Source organism: Dipodomys merriami, unplaced genomic scaffold, assembly GCF_024711535.1.
Source record: "Dipodomys merriami isolate MVZ:Mamm:240054 unplaced genomic scaffold, mDipMer1.0.p SCAF_5, whole genome shotgun sequence".
Lineage (NCBI taxonomy): Eukaryota > Metazoa > Chordata > Mammalia > Rodentia > Heteromyidae > Dipodomys > Dipodomys merriami.
The window spans coordinates 66,441,409-66,464,940 of record NW_027206068.1 but is presented as its reverse complement, the minus strand read 5'-3'; the positions used below and the strand labels follow the sequence as shown (position 1 = coordinate 66,464,940).

At 40.1% G+C, this 23,532-nt stretch overlaps 1 protein-coding gene across 3 annotated transcripts in view; it reads left to right on the top strand.

Moving 5' to 3' along the window:
- Positions 1 to 23,532, top strand: part of Ptn (pleiotrophin) — a 94,928-nt gene that overhangs the window by 58,978 nt on the left and 12,418 nt on the right. For all 3 annotated transcript variants that reach the window (XM_069996860.1, XM_069996859.1, XM_069996857.1), the window contains 3 exons: positions 6,611 to 6,726; positions 7,673 to 7,846; positions 9,930 to 10,091. In XM_069996860.1, the coding sequence (XP_069852961.1) occupies positions 6,612 to 6,726; positions 7,673 to 7,846; positions 9,930 to 10,091 (451 nt within the window). In that variant the 5' untranslated portion in view covers position 6,611. The remainder of the gene's footprint in view (positions 1 to 6,610; positions 6,727 to 7,672; positions 7,847 to 9,929; positions 10,092 to 23,532) is intronic.

Here is a 23,532-nt window from a genome sequence, read left to right as displayed (position 1 = left end):
GAAAGAGGCACCTGTGAGGAAGAAAGCTTTTGAGCGAGTCTTGACAGACCAGTCTAGACAGATCAGTGGAGTTCAAGTGAGAGGCAGCCAAAAAGACAGCAGGAACGTAAGTGAGGAGATAGGGTGAGAATCAGGTGAAGAGGAATTGCATTGCTCTTTTCTTCAGTGACTACTCAGTGCCCATTCTATTATTTATTTATTTATTTATTTATTTATTTATTTATTTATTTATTTATTTATTTATTTTGTTGGTCATGGGGCTTGAACTCTGGGCCTGGGTGCTGTCCCTCAACTCTTTAGCTCAAGGCTAGCACTCTATTACTTCTGCCACAGTACCACTTCTGGTTTTCTGAGTGGTTTATGGAAATAAGAATCTCAGAGCCTTTCCTGCCCGGACTGGTCTTGAACCACTCTCAGCCTCCTGAGTAGCTAGGATTACCTGCATGAGCCACCAGCACCTGGCTGCCTCAGAGTCCATTTTATTATGGGTAGAGTCTATGCACCTTGTGATTGTGTTGCTTTAATGCAACGAAAGAGGATTGGGAGTAGAGGGAGGGAAAGACGGCTTGAAGTACAAGGTAGTAGAGCAGATAGAAGAAAGAAAGGCATTTGGGGTCTACCTTGGGCCAGCCATTGGTCTCATTTACTTTCTATGCATAATCTCTGGTTCCAAAATATAGGGGCAGGTGGGAGGTATATCTCCAGATGGAGAAAATAGGCTTAAAAGAAATCAAATATGTAGCTTCACAAAACCCAGACATTGTAGGGGTGCTAACTCAAGTCTGAGTTACACCAATATTCTTTCTTGTTCCTCTGTACCAAAGTGCGGCAGACAAACATTTAAAGTATAAAGAGACAATGAGAAAATTCTAACAGTGACTCTCTGGTTCATTTTGATTGTAATAAGTTAAAGCAATAAAGGAAAACTACAAATAACACAAGTCCTTTTGAATTAAATTTCACTCCAAAATAATGGAATACAGACTTCATATCAGGGCCATGTTATAAAAGTAGCATCAAATGTATTGATTTCCTTTGAATATTTGTTTCAGATGATTTTTTTTCCTTCTTCCTTCCTAGATGCCTCTGAGTAGTTAAAATTGAATTGGAAATCAAAGGCAGTGTTCCAGAAATGTATACACATCACTGCAAAGATTAATAGGAGCAGAGCTGGGAAGGTTACAAGTTTAAAGGCAACATAGGTCTTCCACTCTATTACTATGGCAGAAAATGTAAAAGAAGGACTCCTGGGGTATGATGTTATAAAATAGGAATGTTTGCCATCATTTTTTTTCTTGAAAAAAATGCGAACATCACTTAAAACTACAGCTTGGTTCGTTTCAATGTTGGGATTAGGACATGGATATGGATCAATTTATTATAAAATGGTTAAAACTTCACATTTTCCTGGGTTGACAACCAGTGAACCAATAGATAGAAGAAATTCTGACATTGGTTAAACCTGGGAAAAATAAGTGGATTCAGAGGATAGTGTACTTTGGGAAAGCGAGGAAACCCACGTGGCTCCTTGATTTCTACAAGAAATAGTAAAAGTGGAGGTAAATATAGGATTGTCCAATCTCAGAAGAGAATACTATTGAAGGAAAAGTAATAATTTGGGGGTTCAGGATTCATGTCACTCGTTCTTTCTTAGCTCTGTGCATAAGGCTAGGCATTGCCTTCCCGCCTGAATCTTCTTTCTCTCGTCATGCTTCATCATATCACCGTGTGTGTGTGTGTGTGTGTGTGTGTGTGTGTGTGTGTGTGTGTGTATTTGTGTGAAATACACACAAACTTATCACAATCAAAAACTATATCAATGACTTTGTGTACTTGTCTGTTTGTTGGCATGTTATTTTGTAGCTTGCTCACTAAATATATGCATTATGGGGCCAGAAATTTAATCTACATACAGGATTACAGCCGTCGCTAGCCATTTATAACCACAGGAAACAAACTCTTTCCTGTAACTAAGTTTAAAATAGCTAAATAGGTACATTTTGATAATGTTAAATAAGCTATCACCCTAAGTAAATATACATAAACTACTTCCTTGAGTGTAGTAAATTCTCTAAATATATTTGTTAATTAATTAAATGATTTCTTTCCTGACTGATAAATCCAAACCAGTTTTCCTTAAGCTAAATAAAAATGATTACTTCTAAGTAAGAAAAGTTAGGCAGAATAATGATCAGGACTATTATTACTAGTTAATTCTTTATAACTGAATTTCTATCTATAAATTACATTACAGGGAAATCAGAGAAATTAAATATTTGGCCTCAACTGATCTTTGTTTTATTTTATAACAAAGCGATTGTAAAATAGTTGTCTTCTTCTTATACTCCATAACATTCTGTGATTCTTATGGTAGCGTAGGGAATGATAACTGGCTTTGTTTTGATTACTATAAGCATTATTAGAGTGCAAGTTTTATGAGGACGGGCCCAAAGACCTATTTTAGCACTCTTCCTGTTCTTTCTTGAGACTGTGGGTCCACAGCTGGCACTGTATTGGTCCCTCCTCAAAGCTTAATGAAATAGTATATTAATTTGGGGAGGAAGGAAATGGGCGAATGGTTTAGGAGCTCTTCCTAAATCATCATATAGAATCAAATGGAACAGTCTGAAAGATGGTAGGTAAAGCCAAGATCCATGGACAAGAGTTAAGACAAAACCCAAGAGAGGTTACTTCCCACGAATCTAAAAGTAAAAGCAGGTAAGACACATTTCACCAAGAAGCAGAAGGTCTGGAATCTACTGATGTCTGAATGGAAAAGGGCAGAAGGAACCTGAAAACATCAGAGAGACCTGAAAAGGAGAGTCCCAAATGGCTCCCAGGCATTCACTGGAAACTCTGGAGGGCAAATTTGAGAATAAAAGCTTCCTCACCCAGACCTCTTTCCAGGAAAGGAATTCCCACTGAGGATTAACGCCTGGGAATAAAATCAAAGTCAATCCAGAGAGCAGCAGCAGAAATAAAACAAAGTCTAGACATAAGTAAAGAGAAGAAATGGAACCAGGAATTCTCAGAAACTTGCTATTTGATTTTAATCATTACATAGAAAATAGAATTTATTTTATAAAATTAGAAAGGGATTTGAACAGAAACGTGAATGGGGAAATGTGTTAAAACAGAAGCTTGTGCAAAGTAACCATGAAAATGAACCAGGAGAACAAGGAGTGAGCTAAGTCCATCTAAGCAAAGAAAAAATGTTTGAAGGTGCTTAAGGGGGAGAAAAAAGTTGTCTATAAAATACTTACGAAATGAGCCAGAAAACATTAAGGAAATAATATAAAATATTGAAGAATATCATTGTTCACATTAGAAGATTCAAAGAATGAAGTGACAAAACTGAAGAATTAGAAATAAAAGAAAAATATTTCAGAAATGAGCACTAGCAGAAATACAAGATTAAATAAATGCAAGTAATAGCTAAGATAAATAGAATGAAACAAGAGCAATTTTCTTTAAAGTGAAAAAAATACCTTAACAGAGTTGAGATAAACTGGCAAATATTGAAAATAGACCAAAAAAAGGCTCATGATTGTCTGAGAATATCAACCCATAATGAACAGTATCAAGTTATACATCAGGAAAATTATTGTGCTTCAAATATTTTGTGGGGTACTTCTCAGCAAAAATGCTCTTCTATTCAGAAGGAAAAGAAAATTGTATCATGATTAGACTTTTCAATGGAAATGTTTATGACAAAAGAAAAATATAGGAACATGTTTTAGGCAGGAAAGAAGTTCAGAATCTAGGATACTCTATCCAGCCAAACTGACTGTTAAGCACATAAAGCAATTCAAGTAATAATATTTCTGCATGCATTTCTAAGGGATTATCATAGAAAATGGTTTCAAACTAACGAACTCGCTAGAGAGACATAGATATAAGTACTAATTGTGAACATAAATATATGGATGCTTTTATAACTATAATTAATGAGATTTCTAATGCAGATGATGGTTAATGATTAAAACTCTTGATAACAGATACTAAGCAAATATAAAAAATGAAGGACAAAAGATATTACTAGCAAAGATAATTTTAAGTGTTGTTAAGATTCAAGCTGAGCACTGGTGGCTCATACCTATATTCCTAGCTACTGAGGAGGCTGAGATCAGAGGATCATGGTTCAAAGCTATCTGGGGCAGAAAAGTCCCTGTGAGACTTATCCCCAGTTAACCACTCAAAAACTGTAAATGGTGCTGTGGCTCAACATGGTAGAGTGCTAGACTTGAGCAAAAGAGCTCAGGGACAGTGTCCAGCCCCACAACTGACAAAAAAAATAGAGTCATAATTGATGTATTTTTATGAGATTTGCTTAGTGTTTTAAGACTTGCTTATGTAATATAGGATTCCCATCTGAACTCAAAAGTTATTCCAGGAATGAAGGGCTTTGGGTTGATACTAGGCTCTCAAAAAGTACAAACAGGCCAGGTACTAGTGTCTGTAATCCTTGCTACTCAGAAGGTTGAGATGTGAAGATTGTAGCCCAGAATCAACCTGGAAAGAAAGTCTGTGAGGCTCTTATCTCCAGCTAATCACAAAAAGCCGGAAGTGGAGCTGTGGCTTAAGTGGTAGAGTGCTAGCCTTGAAAGAAATAGGTAGGGACAGTGCCAGGGTCTTCATGAGTTCAAGCCCCAGGACCAGCTCCCTCCCTCGCCTCATGAAAGTATCCCAATAGGCTGAATAAACTTAGTTGATTTTCATTCCTTTACATCTCTACCTCTTTTGTTTTGTTTTATTTGAGATGTGTTTGTTTTATTGGTTTAAGAATAATGCTTCTTCCTTTTCTCAACAATAAAAAGAGGCAATTTGTTTCAGTCAGACTTTTCATTGCCTAAGGGAAACAGTTTAAAGGAGGAGAGACTTATTTTGGCTTAAGTTTGAGAGGTTACACCCCATTGTTGTTGGGCTGTGCTGTTTCTGGTCCATGATGAAGCAGAACATCATAGCAGACCTGTATCTAGGGGAACAGATCTGCTCCTGTCATGGAGGAAGGGCGTTCAGGGCAAGAAAGTCATCAGTTATGGAAGGTCCACTCCACTGACCTATTTCCTCCAACCAAGGCCCAGCTCCCCACATACTCCCTCCCCTTCTCAACAGTTGAGTCAGATTTTGGATTTTTAGTTAATGAAGACAGAGCCTTCATGATTCAAATACTTTCCCCCAAACTTGCCTGCTTGCATCCAACCATAATCAAAGCTTTCAATATTGGGGCCTTTTGAGACACTTCATATGTTGGTGAGAAAGCTATGGAGTCAATTAATTCTATTCTGGAACTAGTAATATATTTCTTAATATTTTGGATTATCTCTAGCGCTACATTCTTAATGATAGCCTCTTTAGTAGTTATGCTACTACTTAGGAGTCCCACAAAGTATTCACACTTGGGAGATGTCAAAAACAGACATTAGTGGGTGTGTTCAAAAGCATTTCCCCAAATAAATGATAGAATTGACGTTTGAGTCAAAGCCTTTCTCTCTAAATCCTGTATTAGTCCTTCCAAATAAATCACTGAGGAACAGTTTCCACCATTCTTGGCCTGTCCTTTGCTCAGATGATAGTTGGCATCTTAGAAATTCTTGATTTTAGCCAACAAATGGACTAATCTATGGTAGATGCAGGGAAGGATTCCAGGGTGCAGCTCCTTTGAATAACTAACTTATAGTTTAACTAAATGAATATCAGGAAGTTGTAAGAAATTTTGTCAGGGGGGAGAGGTCAAGAGGGGACAGACAAATGGAGAGAAGAAGGGTAGACAAATACAGGAATAAAATCCAGTGTATGTATATATATAATATGTATATATAATATATATATGTGAAAATGGAACTAGGAAAATGGATAGGTGGGATTGGGACAGATGGGAGAGAATTATGAAAGGGATAACATTGTTCAAGGTGTATTTATTATATCCATAAACTGACATGTTAAATCATAACCCCTCTGTACAATGACTTAAAGATCATTTTTAAAAAGTTCTAGATTCCACTCAAATGTGTTAGAAAAGAGAAGCTTTCTTCTTCCAATCTGCTGTTTTTCAAGAGAAGAGATTGGAAGTTATTAAATGAAAAAATTAGCCCTCTAATGGAATGATGGTCAGATGATAGAAATGATTATGGAAAGTGGTAAAAAAAATAAAAATAAAGATCAGAGACCTTCTTCATTACCGAATGTGTCTAGAGACAATGAACATAATTGCATAGAAAATCTATTCATCACATCCTATCAAACAACAGTTGTTTCTAGACATGGTTGGAAATTCTGAACCTGGCGTTATCTGTTAATACCACAAAATAATGCTACCAGACAAGTGTACTGCAGGGGTCTACCCAAATACATGCCTTCCTTTCATAGCCCCAGAAGCATACCTAGAACACTGTGAGGTCTTAGCTAGGGAATTGTTGCATTGGTCAGTAAATAGGAAACTGCAGAAGGGGCTTATATCAACGGCCACTGCGGAGCAAAGGTAAAATAATCATCTCACTACAATCACCAGTGTGCATCTTCCTGAGATCCAGCATTCCAGCAGTGGGAAGTGGAGTCCTTCATGGCGAGCTTCGACTGATGGCACCTTCTTCTCTCTGTCTATTCCTAGGATGCAGTTCCAACAACACCAGCAGCAGCGTCGAAAATTTGCAGCCGCCTTCTTGGCATTCATTTTCATCTTGGCAGCTGTGGACACTGCGGACGCAGGGAAGAAAGAGAAGCCAGGTAAGCAACCGAGCTAAGAAGCCATGGTGTTGGGAACCTAGTACCTGCCTTGAGTCCTCCTCCCCTCCTCCCCGCCTTCTTTTTCTTCTGAGAGGAACCTCAGTGGTGCTCCGGCTACTTTTCTACTACTGAAACTCCCGAAGTCTGATTCTATTAGTGAGTACTAGGTAGGAAACAATCATCAGTCATGAAGTGCTACTATTGTAGAAGGGAGAGTGAAAAGCTCTTCGAAGCAGGATAGCACTGTAGTAGAAGTAGTCACAGTAGCCGTTTACTTATATTACCTCTCCTCTTCAATTAATGTCCTGGAAGAATTTTTCTTAACTCTTACTTAGATTTACAAATGAAGGGAAGAAAGTCTACAAGGGACATCAACAAAAGGCCTCTCTTACACCCTTTCCACAGTCACAAACAGGCCGTGGAGATGGGAGTCTAAATCGATGACCCACCCACTTCTGCTACGTCATTCCATCTACGAGACAGAAAGAGAACATTTATGTGCACCTACCATGCCTCGTCTGACAACTGCTTCTTCTCATTGAATGCTTTCTGAACTTTTAAGCTTTGTTTCTCTCCCTCTCTCTTCCCCTTTCCCTCCCACTGCGACTCACCCTTTCCCTCCCTATCTCCTAGAAATATGTCACTTCTAAAAGATATTAGTAAATCACTTAGAATAGCTCTTGACACATAGTAAGAATCACATCAATATTAGCTCCAACCCTTTCCTCTGTTTTCTTTCTCTTCTCTTGATCATTCAATGATCTAATCCTTGGACTGACACCCTTACATCCTGCTACTTACACTAGACAACACAGACAGAGGTGAAAAACAAAAGCCTGGTCATTAAGGCATTCAGAAATTTAGCATAGTTTTATTTAGGAGGTAGAGGGGTGTTGTGTGGGCTTTTTTTTTAAACTGTTGACTATTTCTGCTTCTATCCTTCCAGAGAAAAAAGCGAAGAAGTCTGATTGTGGAGAATGGCAGTGGAGTGTGTGTGTACCCACCAGTGGGGATTGTGGGCTGGGTACCCGGGAGGGTACCCGGACTGGAGCTGAGTGCAAACAAACCATGAAGACCCAGAGATGTAAGATACCTTGCAACTGGAAAAAGCAGTTTGGAGGTAAGTTTCACTTTCCTGGCCTGTTGATTGGATATCCTTCTCTGCAATGATCTTTCTACCAAATGTTTTTTCAAGGTCTGGCACTGTTTATTTTAAATGAATGAATTTGAACAGACCTGAGGTGACCAGACATCTGGCCTCAAGCCAGGTTTCTCATCTTAATAGTGACATTTGGATCAAGCAATTCTTTCACATTGTACAGTATAGGGTAGAGCAACATCCTTACTTGTACTCACTAGTTTCCAATAATATATTGTACTCCTACCAGGAGTGAAAAATAAAAATGTCTCCAGACATTTGCCATCCAGTGTTTCCTGAGGGTGAGGGGAAATCATCCTTTTTTTTTGTTTGTTTTTCCTGGTCTTGGGTCTTGAACTATGGGCCAGGGCACTGTCGCTGAGCTTTTTGGCTCAAAGCTAGTACTCTACTTCTGGTTTTTTGTATGTGTGTGTGGAGATAAAAGTCTCACTCTTTCCCTAGCTAGCTTTGAATGGCAATCCTTAGATCTCAGCCTCCTGAGTAACTAGGATGACAGGTATGAGCCACCAGGGCCCAGCAAAAGCCATCTTTGTTTAAGAAAGCACAGCAGTCTAGCGACATATAATGTGTCCTTGAACCCTTCCACTGATTCCATTGGTTTTCCTTCTCTTTTCTAATTGTGTTTCTACATTTCTTTTCCTTGTCCTCTTTTCTCATTTCTTTTCCATGTCTGCATTATTCTCAGGCTCTCTCCCTTTTGAGTCCTTTGCACTTTCTACACAGTTTCTAAATTCACTTACTGAATCCAACAGAGCTGATTCCCAGATGGTTTTTATGGATGTTTCTCCCGTTTACAGTAGTCAGCCTCCTGCTCCTTTGCCCTATCTACTTGAGGCAAGCCTGTCGACCATGTCAACTTTAACCCAATAACTAACTCCCAAGTCACTTTTCTCTATCACATTCCAGGGTTTATGGGTTGCCTTTCCTGGTCACAGAAGGTTACCACATACCATATGCCCTTGCTGTGTGTTGTGGGAATATACAGGGGCTTGTAGGCAAGTAGAGAAGTAAAGGACTGAGCACATGTATCTGTCTCTCCCGCTAGAGCCTCATAAAAATACAATAGAGCTTATATACATTAGGTCTTAAATTGTATCCATCTGAGCACTTTCAAGATTTAACTATGAAAGGTTTATAAGAAATGTTTGCTATGTGTCAAGAACATTAAAGAATTCTCAAAACTTACTAGTTAAAAAATCCTCATATTACAAGTAAGAGAGCATACAAAATACAGTGGCATATATTTCACCAAAAAGATGGTATACTTTAACATCCATATACTTTAACATGCAACCCAGGAATGATTGTGAATTTATTCCAGAGAAAGGAGAACTTGTTTTCTAAACATCACGTACATAAATAAACAGAGCCACTTTTATTTAATTCAAGCAACCTCTGGAAACAACCCAGATGTCCTTCCTCTGGTGAATGCTTAAATAAACTGTGCTAAATTCCGTACGATGGGATACTACTCAGCCATGAGAAGAATCAGTTTACTGAAACACACAACTTAGATGGATAGCCAGTAAACTGTGCTAAGTTAACAAAATAATAATTAAAAGCCAATTCCTAAAGTTTACTTAGTGTTTGATCCCATTTATAAACCACTTTAAGATGGAGGAATTCTCAAATTGAGGAAAGGATGTGTGGTTTCTAGGGATCCCAGCCATAGGAAGGGTAGGACTATAAAAGGCTATCGATGGGGCCTCTGGTGGTAGAGAGGGTTTTGTATATCAGTGACAATGACCATGTGACAAAACTACATGGAACAAAATATGCGTATTATCACACCAGCCAGTGCATGTAAAACTGATGACATTCCTGGTGTGAGAGCCTGTCACATGGTCATGGTTCTTAGGCAAGCTAGCCCAACTGGAGAAAGCAGAGGGAAATGGGGGAAAATCTGTGTATTGTTTCTTTTAAGTGCCTGGAAATCTGAAGTTATTGAATCCAGTAAGTTGTAAGCAGATGTATGCCTTTCTTTATCATAACACCCCAGGAGGATCACTCCAAAGTTTTCTGTTTGACTCTACCCTACCTTTAGCTGAGTGCAAATACCAGTTCCAGGCCTGGGGAGAATGTGATCTGAACACGGCCCTGAAGACCAGGACTGGAAACCTGAAGCGAGCCCTCCACAACGCCGACTGCCAGAAGACAGTTACCATCTCCAAGCCCTGTGGCAAACTGACCAAGCCCAAACCTCAAGGTAGGTCCTGGGCATCAACCCTCCTATTAATCAATTGGAAGACTCAGGCAAGGTCTTTTTATATGGAAAGTCAGATTTTTCTAGAAGAAAATGTTAACTGGATTGCTTCCAGACCACCATTGGGAACTTAACCATATATGAACCATCACAAGTGTGCTTTTCAGTGGGAGAGTGTGAATTTCCCTCTGCGTAGCTGGGGGAAATTTATGCAATCCATTACTACCAAGAAACCATGTACCAAGTAAGAAGGAAAACCTGTACCCCAAACTCTAATCTACCGAAATAAACAAACTCACGCACCATTGATTGAGGTGCATTGTACTCACAGTTTAACATGTTGAATTGAAACACCTCTGTACAACTATTTAAGGATTAAAAATATATATATATTTAACTTGTCAAAAGAAAATTCATGAGGCAGAAAACTTTAAATCAAACCCCTCCAAGATTATCTCAGCTATCAGAAAATCAGGAAAGTTATTTTTACAGGCTCTCTTTCTTTACCACATAACCTAAGAGATTGCGGTTTTCTTAGATAACCTCAGAGCCTTTAGACTTTCTGAGGTGGTCTAAGTTCAAATTCTATTTGTAACAAAATTTAAAATGTATACAGTGTATTTAAAATGTATACCGTGGCTTGTGCCTGTAATCCTGGTGACTTGGGATACTAATAGTAAGAGAATTGTGGTTCAAGGCCATCCTGGGCAGAAAAGTTTGAGAGACTCCTCAATTTATAACTGGGTACAGTGGATACATCTGTCATCCTAAACTTCCTAGGAAGCTGAGATTGGGAGGACCCAGCTTCTAAGCCAAGCTGGGGAAAAAATTCACAAGACTCCATCTTCACCAGAATTAAATGCTGTGGCGCATGGCTGTGACCCCAGCCATATTGGGAAGTTCGATAGGCTCAGGGCAGCTCAAATGTGCCCCTAGTTGGAAACAAGACCCTCTAATTAAACTAGCCAGTAAGAAACAAGGCTGGAGGTGTGGCTCAACAGGTAGAGCAAATGTCAGCCTGCCAAGCACAAGCTCTAAATTCAAACCCCAATACATTTTCCCACCCACAATGATGGAGTATACTCACTCCCTCTTAGGAAGTCAGCCAGAGAAGGTAGATCAGAAATCAAGTCAAGGAGGTGTTCTGTTATGTTATTTTATGAAATCATGGGACCAAATCCCATTTTGAAATTCTATCCCCCAGTACCTCAGAATGTGACTATATTGAGATACAGTATTTAAGGAATAGCAGTACACATAAGGCCATGTGAGTGAGATCCAATCCAGTGTGGCTTGTGTGTTTAGGAGCAACTGCGGCACAGACACACAAAGAAGGAGGAAAGGTGGTGTGAGGACACAGGGTGAACACGGCTTTCTGGGAGCCCTGGAGAGAAACCTCAGAAGAAATCAGATCAGTTTGATGCTTTCTTCTCAGACTTTCAGCCTCCAGAATCATGAGCAAACTCACATCTATTGTTCAAGCCACCCACTCTGCTGTACTTCATGTCAACCCTAGCAAACAAATGTAGTAAGCCTAAATGGACTCTGAATTACAATACCCTCTTGGCCTCTGTTTCTATTTGAGCCCAAAATAAATCTGAAAAGTCCTTCTGCCACAACAATTATAAGGAGAAATTCAGAACAATGAGGACGCAATAAACACTGGCAGTAAATGAAAATAGGGGGAAAAAAATCTCCTGAAGGCTGAGGTGGGTTGGCTGGTTGGCTTGTTACTATCAGAAAGGATTCTTTTCAAGCTGGGTACCAGTGGTTCCTGCCAATAATCCTAGCTACTCAGGAGAGTTAAGATCTGAGGATCCCAGTTCAAACACAACCAGGGCAGAATGGTCTGTTAGACACCATCTCCAATTAGCCCATAGAAAAGCTGGGCTGGAGGCATGGCTCAAGTGGTAGAGCACTAGGCATGAGCCCAAAAGCTAAGCAAGAACACAAGGCCTTACTTCAAGCTTCTGTACAAGCACAATAAAAGAGAGAGAGAGAGAGAGAGAGAGAGAGAGAGAGAGAGAGAGAGAGAGAGAGAGAGAGAGAGAGAGAGAGGATTCTTTTTGCATGTCAGGTTAGTTATTTGTCTTCTCTTAGAGAACTTCCCATGAAAATACTTCCTTCCAAATTTCAGATATCTAGATGTCAAGGGACCGACTGAACCTACAGAGGATGAATCTAGGATTCAGGCTCCCCATTCCAGATTATGGGGCTCTCCAATTGCCATAGTGTATATTTTCAAGGCATGCCAACTTATTCAGTGACATTTATCCAGTGACTATTACAAGTGAGACTAAACTGGATAGTCCTATCTACTCCCCAAATAGAAGAAAAACTCAAAGACATGCGCTTCAAATTGATTGTAAAGCAGCTGCTGAACCAAAATATTCAGCATTGACTTAGAATGGCAAGGAAAGGAAACTGAGGATGTCTCCATTTCTGACACAGAGGTTTTTCAACCTGAGTTGCACCTTAGGCTTTTCAGAGGGAACTCCAAACTTCAGTGCTCAGACAGAGAACAGGCTACCAGATTATCCTCAGGCAATCTGAAAAGTTAAGTGAAGCTTACAGCCCCAATTGAGGGCTGCTGTTCTGGTATGAAGTTCACTGAAAACACCCGAAATTCTCACTGCCTTTTGGACAGGGAAGAGAAGATGTTCAACTTAATTAAAAGAGAAGGAAAAAGTAGGAAAGCAACAAGGCTGGGAGATGAATTTGGAAAATGTCCAAATGTTTAGAAGTCTTGGCTTTGTGGGCTTTTCACTTTTTTTTTCCCCATCTAATACTCCTTAATGAAGTTTAAAATTTGTTTCAGGGTTTTCACTTGAAAAATGGTGGTTAAAGTAGGTAGACATTCTGAAATATTCAAGTGGGTAGACATTCTGTAATATCCATAGTTATTAAATAATGAAGGTTATTTAATTTATTGAAAATGGGTTTGTCACCAGTTATGAATTTTATAGGCCATTAAAACATAATCTTCTCTTTATGTATAATCTGCCTTTGTTTAAACTAACCAATCTTCCGCTCCTTAACAGTAAAGTTTGTAAATGTCTTTTTTGGCTCTACAGACTGCACAATCAATAAGATTATTGGAGGAGTTGAGCCAGGGAGCTGTATTCAATAGATTTTAAAATTAAAAATAAAATCATTTGACAGTACTAAGGCTTGAACTCAGGGCCTCATACTTGCTGGACAAGTACTCTACCTCTTGAATGACTCCTTTGCTATTTGGCTTTTTGCCTGTCTTTCAGTTGTTATTATCCTGCTCTTTTGGGCTGACTTTGTACTGTGATCTTTCTACACCCACCTTCTGAGTAGCTGGGATTACAGGCATGTGCCATCATACCTAGTCTGTTTCCAAGACAAGATCTTGCTAACTTTTTTCATCAGGCTAACCTTGAACCAAAATTCTCCTATTTCCACTTCCCAAGCAGAGATTTTTTTTTTTTGGGGGGGGGGCCCGGTTGTGGGGCCTGAACTCTGGGCCTGGGTGCTGTCCCTCAGCTCTTCAGCTCAAGGCAAGCACTCTACCACTTGAACCACAACGCCACTTCTGGCTTTTTTCTTTTTGCTTATGTGGTGCTGAGGAATCGAACCCAGGGCCTCATGCATGCAAGGCAAGCACTCTACCACTGAGCCACCTTCCTAGCCCCCAAGCAGAGATTTTTTTCAACACATTTTGTGAGGTATGTTTTTCATAGTTGAAGTAAAATATAGCAAGTGGCATATGGGAGTTATCTATATTTCTGTATCATTTTTCTCAGATGACCCAAGGTGGATATTATAGTTTTCTTTTTGTGAGTCTCTAACCTGCAAATTTTATTATTGTCATTGCCGTGATTCTGTTTCTATTCCTGTGTACTTCACTTTATCATCGCATAAAGTTCTCTAAGTCCCTACAGGTAAATATGATTAGAAAAGAGACTGAGAAAACACTGGTTAATTTACTTTCCCAGGGGTGGATCACCAGTGAATGACAGAATCAATCTTGGCTTTCTCTGATCTCAAATTATATTTGGTACCAGCAGATAGCTTACCAAAGTCATATCTGGGAATAGGCAACCTCCTTTTTCCTTTTGAAGTAGAAAAGGGGGAGCTTTTCCTGTGTCCAACAGAAGACATTTTCTGCAAGATTATTTCTATGACAACTCTGGAGACAACCAACAGAATAAGATTTGGGGGAACAGAGATCTGGCTTATCATACTGCCTTATGTTGGAACAAGTAGGTTCTTTTTTTTTTTTGTATTTTTAAGTTTTTATTTGAATGAGCATACATTAATAGCAGGGGCTTTATTGTGACCATTCCATACATGGCATGCATACCATGTACTTTGAAAAAGTTTGGACCCTCTTTTTATTTCTATCTCTTCCTCTCTCCTTACCCCTTTCTCAGAGCTTTGCAGCTTTCATTATGACATATTTGTAGTAGGAAAACCCCTACTTGTAGTAGGCAGTCCCCTACTCAGGCAGGCAAGCCGAACTAGTCATCCAGAGTGACAGAGCCCACCGCAACAAAGTTGTTAATAAAGGAGCAACTTTATTGAGAAGGTTCCTACACTGACCAGCCAGGGCCACAGCACAGGCTCTGGAGCTGATACTGTGACCCCAAGTTGCCCACGTACTTAGGTTTTTAAAGGCAAAATTCACAAGGTCAAGCTTGGTCACGCAGGTGACCAATGAGATTGTCACACACCCAAAAGATTGTACAGTCATACTAGATCACGCGCAGGTGGCCAATGAAGTTACTCTTTGTCACATAATAGCTGTTTAAACCAGCCTATCACTTTTGGTTTAAATGACTCACAAATTCAATGGTAAGACAGAGCTTGGTAAGCATACACAAAGGAGGAGTTTAGTGGAGTTTAACATAAGCACGTGAAAAAGGCGGAGTTTATGGTAAGCCAGTGATGTTGTCAGTATGAGCCAGATTAATGGCTATCTGTTTAATGGGTCAGTCCTTAACAAAACAATGAAGGTGGGTTAAGTTGTTAAGGGGAGGGGGACCTAGAGGCATTCTTTCCATTCCAAAAACTGGGCTGGTTGGAGCCAAGGTCCAGTTAACCTTGTTTAGAAGTTTTTTCCTAAAATCCCTAAAACAAAGGCAAAGCCTGGAAAGAAGCTGTACTATTCTCTTCTCAGGGCCTACTTCACTCCCCCGTTTGACTTGTTCCTGAGTCGAATCATTGACTCAGTTCTTCCATTGGGATGGAATCATTTTGAGTTCTCATTACCATTAATTTTATGGCTCCAATCCTCTTTTGTATGAATGACATTAATGCATTAATTACACAAGGGCCAATTAATAGCATCAGGAAGATAAGAATCAAGGTGGGCAGCAATCGCTGAAATCAGGGTCATTATCCATGGAGACCAACAGCTTATGTCAGAAGCAAGAGGAGAACTATGCCAGCCAGGGCAGTTATTAGGGTTGTTGCCCATGGGGACCATGAGAAGAGAGGCTGATAACATGACTCAGTCCCTCAGACTCTTGTAACCAAGGCCAAACTTTGCCTAATACAAAGGCTACCTTGCTTCATGAGAAGAAGTCCAGTCCCTGGCGATTTCAGAGAACTATCTCTGCCAATGAGTCTACCTGGAGGTTCTAACTGAACCAGCATCTAGATTGCAGTAGGCATACAGATAAGACATAAAGAATGTTCTACATTAGTGTGCCAATCCTGACTCTTATGTATAACACAACTAACTTAATTTTATACCAGCTGTACTAGTAAGCTCCAATTTCAAGACATACTCATACCATTTGCTATGTACATACTTATACTTTTAAACATTTAAACACAATCCTTACTTTTCAAATCCTTTCTTATCCAGAGCATACCAATTTTTCCCCAATTCCTTTCCCAAGGCTTACTTTACCACCCTCCTCTTCTTTTGTTTCTTGAGCATCTTTGTGGCTAGAGTTTAAAACTGCCCAATTTTCCTTTGGTTTGCAGAACCAAGTTGAGTTATCTTAGAATAGCCTTAAGGTACCACTGTGATGCAGAAGCTTGCTAGATTTTAAGGCTAAGAGGCTGGGTCTCATTTACTACCTCCATTGATAACACACTCAGGTTATTACCGCACCGGAGCCAAACTAGGCTGTGACTATAGAGTGGATTTCCAGTCACTATGCACTGAAGTGCCTAAAACAAGCCAGTGATATGCTTGCCCCAATATCCACTGTGGGAATAGAGAGGGTTCCTGGATATCACCCAAAAGAATGTCTCACAAGATCTTAGATTTAGCAGCCTTCAACCGGGAAGCAGTCTTAGGTGATGGAATGAGGCAGGAGTTCAGTCTACTTTTAGGAACAAGTAGGTTCTGAGTACATATTTGTGTGATACATAGATGCTAGAAGGCTTTGCACATAAAATCCATCTAAGCCCAGTGGCAATTCCTGTGGCCATTTATGTAAAGTTTTCTCAAAATGGCAAAGTTATAGCTGGGTGCTGGTCACTCATACCTATAATCCTATCTACTCAGAAGGCTGATTGCTGAGGATCAAGGTTTGATGCCAGACAAGGCAGAAAAGTCCATGACACTCTTATCACCTGTTAATCAGAAAAAAAGTTGGAAGTAGAGGTGGGGCTCAAGTGTTAGAATGTCATCCTTGAGTGAATGAGACACCCTGAATTCAACCCCCAATACTGGCACACAGAAAAGTGGTTGAATTATAGATTTTTTAAATTTTTAGTATGTTTTTATTGGAAAAATACTGTACAGAGAGGTTACAGTTACGTGAGGAAGGTAATGAGTACATTTCTTATTGAGCATTGTTACCCTCTCCTTTGTTTTTCCCCTATCATCCCTTCCCTCCCCAACTCCCTAACTCCTCCGTCCTCCCCCCAAGTGGTAAAAATTGTTTTTGACATATTGTCTTGTACATCTCATTGTTACAATGGGTCAACCTGTATCCTTATTTCAGCATTTTGTTATTTCCCTTCCTCTCCTCAAATAAAAAAACATATATACAATATGCAGGACACTGACATAAAATACAGTGAAAACAGGTGTTATACTATGGGGGAAGAACATAACAAAGAAACAAAAAAAAATCACACAGTACATTTTAAATATGTTAAAAACAACAGCAAGAAAGAAAAAACCACTTGTGTCCCTATCTTGGGGTTCATTTCATTTAACATCATCTTATATGGTCATATGTACATAGCTTTTGACCTTTTCTGCTTATCTTAGATTTATACTAGTTATTGCTAATCAGGGAAACCATGGGACCTATGTTTCTTTGGACCTGGCTTACTTCAATTAATATAATTTTTTCCAAGTCTTTCCATTTCCTAACAAATGGGGCAATGTCATTCTTTCTGATGGAGGCATAGAATTCTAGTGTGTGTGTGTGTGTGTGTGTGTGTGTGTGTGTGTGTGTGTGTGTGTGTGTGTGTGTGTGTGTGTGTGTGTGTGTGTGTGTGTGTGTGTGTGTGTGTGTGTGTGTGTGTGTGTGTGTGTGTGTGTGTGTGTGTACCACATTTTCTTGATCCATTCATCTATTGAGGGGCATCTGGGTTGGTTCCATATCTTAGCTATGGTAAATAATTATAGATTATTTTTATCTGTCATTCAGGAAAGAATAAATCATCTGTGCTCTCTTATTTTAATTCCATAGAGGAAGATAATAGAGAGAAATAGGAAAAACAATAGCTCTAACTGGACACTGGGACAGGAGTTGCTTGCCACTTAACTTAAATCATATAGTTATTCTAGGTGGTAAGTTTCATCTCTCCTGATTTTTTCCCTAGGAAGACACAGGCTCAGAGTGGTCCAGTGTCTTACAAGAAGTTGCACAGCTTTGTAGATGCTAGGACCAGGGTTCTAATTCACAGTCAGACAACCGACAAGGACCTACTGGCTTTTCAACTGCTTTGTGCAGCTGCTCTATTATAAACTTGTGAAACTTGTCAGGTATTTTTTTTCCTGTGTAAAAATATTAAATGGTACAGCTTGTGGAGACATTGCCTATTCTCTGATCTAACCTTCGTGTGACAAATGCGGACAGAGAATATCAATGAGGCAGCATGGCATGTCCACCCAGTTGTCCAGCTATGAGTCTGTTCCAGGTTTTATTTGTGTTTGATAAAAATGTTGGGCCTTCTTGCAATGCTATCTCAAAGGGACTTTTACTTTTTTATAGCAAAAGTAAAACCTCTTTTGTTTTTTCTTTATTTCTTTATTTATATTTTGGGAAATAATACTAGGCTAGTTTGAAAATAACTTGACTTGCAAGTGTGTGTGTGTGTGTGTGTGTGTGTGTGTGTGTGTGTGTGTGTTTGTAACATACTCTTTAATTTTAGAATTGTGACTTGACTGCTACTGGTAACATTAAAATACAGGAAACAGAAAAAGGTTACTATCTCTACTTTCCAGCAAGACACTTGGGAATTATTAAATATCCCACATAGATTAAAAATTTCCCTTAGAATTCATCCTGGTCCAGTTGGTGGCATGGCCTTTTCCAGTAGAAATGTCTTTCCTGCTGCTTAGTCAGTGTGGTACAGTTCCCATCAGTTCACAGGTTCATTGACACTGGATATCACCCACCTAAGGATTTTCTCCTGTGGGAAACCCACTGAATCCAAGGAGAGCTTTTTGCCATTCATATCCATATTATATACCCAGGAGAAGACAGAGGTAGCTTTCCCAGGCATCTTATCTTCATTGCTCTGAAGGAGATTATTGCTTGACCAATAGCTGACAACCAGAATTTGCAAGTGCTTAGCAAGAGTGTATTAGCAAATAGTTGTGTAGAAGACTCTGGTTTGCTTGCTTGCTTACTTTCTCCCTTCCTTCCTTTCTTTGCTTTCTTTCTTTCCTCTTTCATTCCCTCCTTTCTTTCTTTTACTCTCTCTTTCTTCCTTCTTTTTTGAATAAGATGATGAGTGTTAATTACTTAAGTTTAATTTACTTTATAAAGAAAACCTCATGTCTGTCTGGGTTTTTAGGTAGTTAAGCAAAAGGAGGTTTATTTGAGGTTATTATATAGTTCAAGGGCTCTCCAAGAGTGTCAGAGGATCTGGCTTGGATATTGCCAGGCCAGAAATAATTTAGCCAAAGACAATAGAGCCAAAAGTTTCTAATCACAGCAAATGTGACTGATGTAGCAGAAATCCTTCTGTTGAAATGACCCACCACTCAGCACACACAATGCAAAGAATCAAACTCTGGAAACCCTACATTGTTCCTGCAGATCAGAAGCGGCTACCTCCTTTCTCCTCTGTATAGCCATTCTCTCTAAATCCGGCCCCAGCTATGTATTTTTCACTTGTTTCACTAGAATATGTCTGTCTGCTAGGAAGTAGGTCACACAGAAAGTCCTGCTACAAGAGAGTCTGGGACATGTCTGTCTGGATATCCAGACTCTTCTTCTAACACAGAATTAGTTCTCTCATCTTTGGGAGCCACCAGAATGATATGCCCCGTGGGGTTGGCTAATTGATTGGTGAAAAGGAGGGAAAGTTAGAAATAAAGGTTAGTCTATGCTGACATTTCTGTAGAGAACATCAGAGCAGAGAATGCCTATGGAGGTGAGTAACTGGGCTGTGGTTGTGTCTGTGTCTCAAGGGGCTGAGAGTCAGCACACGATGGAATTAGAAGATGGAAAGGTTAAACAGGTCTTCCGTAGGGAGCCCTGGGCCTATAGCCAACCCAGTGGTCCACAAGCAGCTACTGGACACCCATTGGTGGGCATATTACATAGCCAGGCTAGATCTGAGGTTGGGATTTGTACGAGAGGCTTCAGTGAACTCCCCCTGTGAGCTACAGATGTGACACCCCAGTTCTCATCTTGGAGCATTCTAGAATTTTGACTTATTGGTCACAAGGCAGCCATTGGCTTCTGCTTTGTAAATACTTTGGTTCTGATAAGCATCACAGCATTCATTGGCCTTTGAGCTGAAGGGCATTCTGGGAGAGGTAGAGGTAAGAGCGTGTGAATGGATGTCTGGGCTGCAGGTGGTTCAAAGAGTAATCTCTTTGACCATTAAAATGAACACGGTGCATGAACAGTGTACCCTAAGGTGCCATACCAAGACAATGTAGCCACATACACCAATCATTCATTCATCCAGGTTAGTACATTTGGTTGAGTTCCTCTCATGGATGCAGGCCTATGGGACGCAGTTCCTATACTTGAGAGAAAAACAGGCTCTCTCTTTCCTGTCTGTAATCATTCACATCTAGGACTATAAACCTCCCAGGAAAGCCTCGACTCTTTCTATTTTTCACAGCTATTTTTGAAAGTCTTGTCATTCTCTTTTGGGCAGTTGCGTAGCCTTCGCCTAGGTTTGATACTTATGTCTTCCTCTGTGTACAGGACATAGCTTTTGGTGACTGACTGTCAAATGACAAAGGGTTAGTCCCAGAATTTTGAATTGTTTCTCCACTACCACAATCCTTCGGTTAGTTCTTTTACAGGTAAAAGAAGTTCTCTGACATTTCTGGCACTCTAAATACCCCTGAGGATGAGCTTGGCCACGTGGTGTAGCTCTAATCCTGTTCCTTTTGCATCAGAATGAGCTGGGTTGTCTTCTGTAGATTTGAGTTAACAATGGATACCTCAGAGCATCATTGCTAGGATGAAGTGTTTGATAAATGTGTAGCACTTTCATGACTATTTGAGTTCTTTTTTTTTTCCAAATGAATTTCTTAAACATCTCTTTAGACAATAAAAGAATGATGAGGGTTGTAACAGCAGTAGCTACAGTTAATTATTGAGATTGTTTTATGGTTTAGTACATTTCTCACACATGGCCTCTATCACTGATTTTCTCAAGACTGTAAAATATTTACCACTGTCCTCAGTTTCACAGATGAGGAAAGCGGGGCTTTAGAAAAGTTAGATTTGGGGTCTGAATTTTTACAGCTAAATAAACAGAGGGCCCAGGACTTCAATGCAAAGCAATTGGTTTCTAAATCTCCTACCTTATCCATTACTCCCTCCCCTGCATCTATTCAATGGAGGTATCACATTTCTTTGTACAGGTATCAAGATAATGAATTTCAGACCTCTGAAAGCTTTGTAGGAGAGCATGCTTATGAGCCATCCTCATTGGACCCCAGCCTGATCTTTGCTCCACACACCCGGCCTCAGCAACTCCCAGACTCTATGAGCTGACTACCGGGGCCATCATCTCTTCGGCATCTCTTTTTACTTGTAGGTCTCACTCCTACTTCTATTATGTATGCTTTCTTCCTCTGTAAAGCCTGCATTGTTCAGTCAGCACATTTAGTTGGGGCTACGTGGCAGAGTTAGCATGAAAGATAAACTAACGACCTTGGCAAACTTAGTCTCAGAAGCAGGGCGAAGCAGGGGCATGTGTGTGGATGTAGCAGGCCCAGTGATAAATGCTCTAGCAGCGCAACAAAGAGATGTTTGGCATCGTTCCTAATTTGCTCGTGTATTGATAAAATCCATTAGATGTCAACATTGAAGCTCACATATGTTAAGTACTACCAGTAATAGACAAAATAATGTCCTTCCCTGTTAGCTCACAGTTCTGGTGATTGAGGGTCAACTGTGATGATAAGGGCAATTAATAGCAATTAAAATGATGAATGCATGGTAGAATAAATGACAGTATAAACTAAATCAAGAGCTAGAGCCACCTGGTGTCTTAGGGGAGTAATCACCAAATTGCTCTTTGAGAAGGTCGCTTTAAAACATGGTGGTAAAGACAGAGAAGAAGTTCACTATGTCTGTGTGGTGGGTGAAGCTAGGCAAAGTTCAAAGGCCCTGAAGCCAAAACCAAGTTTTTTATATCCTCTGAAGAACTAGAAAGCAGAGATCAGTGGTAAGCTTTCTCCAGATATCCAGTCACAGATGATTTGAATCAAGAGGGGTTGACTCTAATCACACAGCCATAAGGCTGAGCTAAGAGTCCATTTCTCTCCCTAAGCTTGGAAACTGCATCCCAGAGGCTTTATCCATGAGAGGAACTCAACCAAATATACTAACCTGGATGAATGAATGATGTATGTAGCTACATTGTCTTGGTCTAACACACCAGAGTATGTTATTCATGCACCGTGTTCATTTTAGCAGTTAAGAGAAATTCACTGTGAAAAACCAGAACCACTGGAAGGTGCCATGCCCATCTTGTTTTGTTTTTTTTTTTGGTCGGTTGTGGGGCTTGAACTCTGGGCCTGGGCGCTGTCCCTCAGCTCTTCAGCTCAAGGCGAGTGCTCTACCACTTGAGCTACAGTGCCACTTCCGGTTTTCTGGTGGTTTATTGGAGATAGGAGTCTCATGGTCTCTCCTGCCCGGGCTGGCTTTGAACCGCGATCCTCAGATCTCAGCCTCCTGAGTAGCTAGGATTACAGGCGTGAGCCACCAGCGCCCGGCTAATTTGTCATGCCCATCTTATGTAAAGAACTACTGGTCCAGCCAGGGACCGGTGGCTCACACCTGTAATCCTAGCTACTCAGGAGGCTGAGATCTGAGGATCGCGGTTCAAAGCCAGGCAGGAAAGTCCTTGAGACTTACCTCCAATAAACCACTAGAAAGCTGGAAGTGGCACTGTGGCTCAAGTGGTAGAGCACTCGCCTTGAGCTGAAGAGCGCAGGAACAGCACCCAAGCCCAGAGTTCAAGCCCCATGACTGACCAAAAATCACACCCCCAAAACAAAAAAAAATTGGTCCTAATTTCTAGAGCAGATTTGAGAACTGGGAACAATCAATACTGGAGGGTTTGCTTTACATTGTCTGTCTACTTTCATTTCCCTGGGTAAATTCTACACTCGAAGGCTCATTAGCTGTGCATACAGACAACAGCTATATAATAATTAGTATTAAGGAAGGCAGAATAATAGAGCAATGTACACACTAATTATCAACTGGCCTGAAGAACCTGTTTTCTTACTCCTCTGAAGCTTTTGCTTTTTTCTCTCCTAACTTGAGAACTGAGCGTTTCTTCTGGTGTCTGATGGACCTATTGCCATTTATTAAGCATCCTTAAAGTATTTTATATTTATTGGATATTTATGATATGACAGACATGATGCTCAGCTCTTAGCATACCCTGTCATCCAAAATCCTCACTGTGACAAAAAAGGACTTTGATTCATACTTTGCAGTCTAGGGCACTGAGGTTACAATTTCTCCAAGGCCACCAGCTAGTGAATGACTAGGTACAAACTTCCAGTCAGGCTGGTCAATTTCCAAAAGACTTTTTTCTGCTTCTTCTCTTGGTGTTTCCCATACCGAGTGCTGCCAGAAGAGTCTCTTTCAAAAGTAATCATCGTTTGTTTTTCCATTTCACAGATAAAAACATAACTATTCCTAGATGCATATTTGGAGTCATTTATGATTCAATCTTAACAGGCAACTCCTGGCCAATGTTTGTCTTTGCATACTAATTTTGTTATTAAAGCCAGGTAACATTTAGTCCTATACTTCTCCAACTGGAGTCTTTTAAAAAGGGCTGC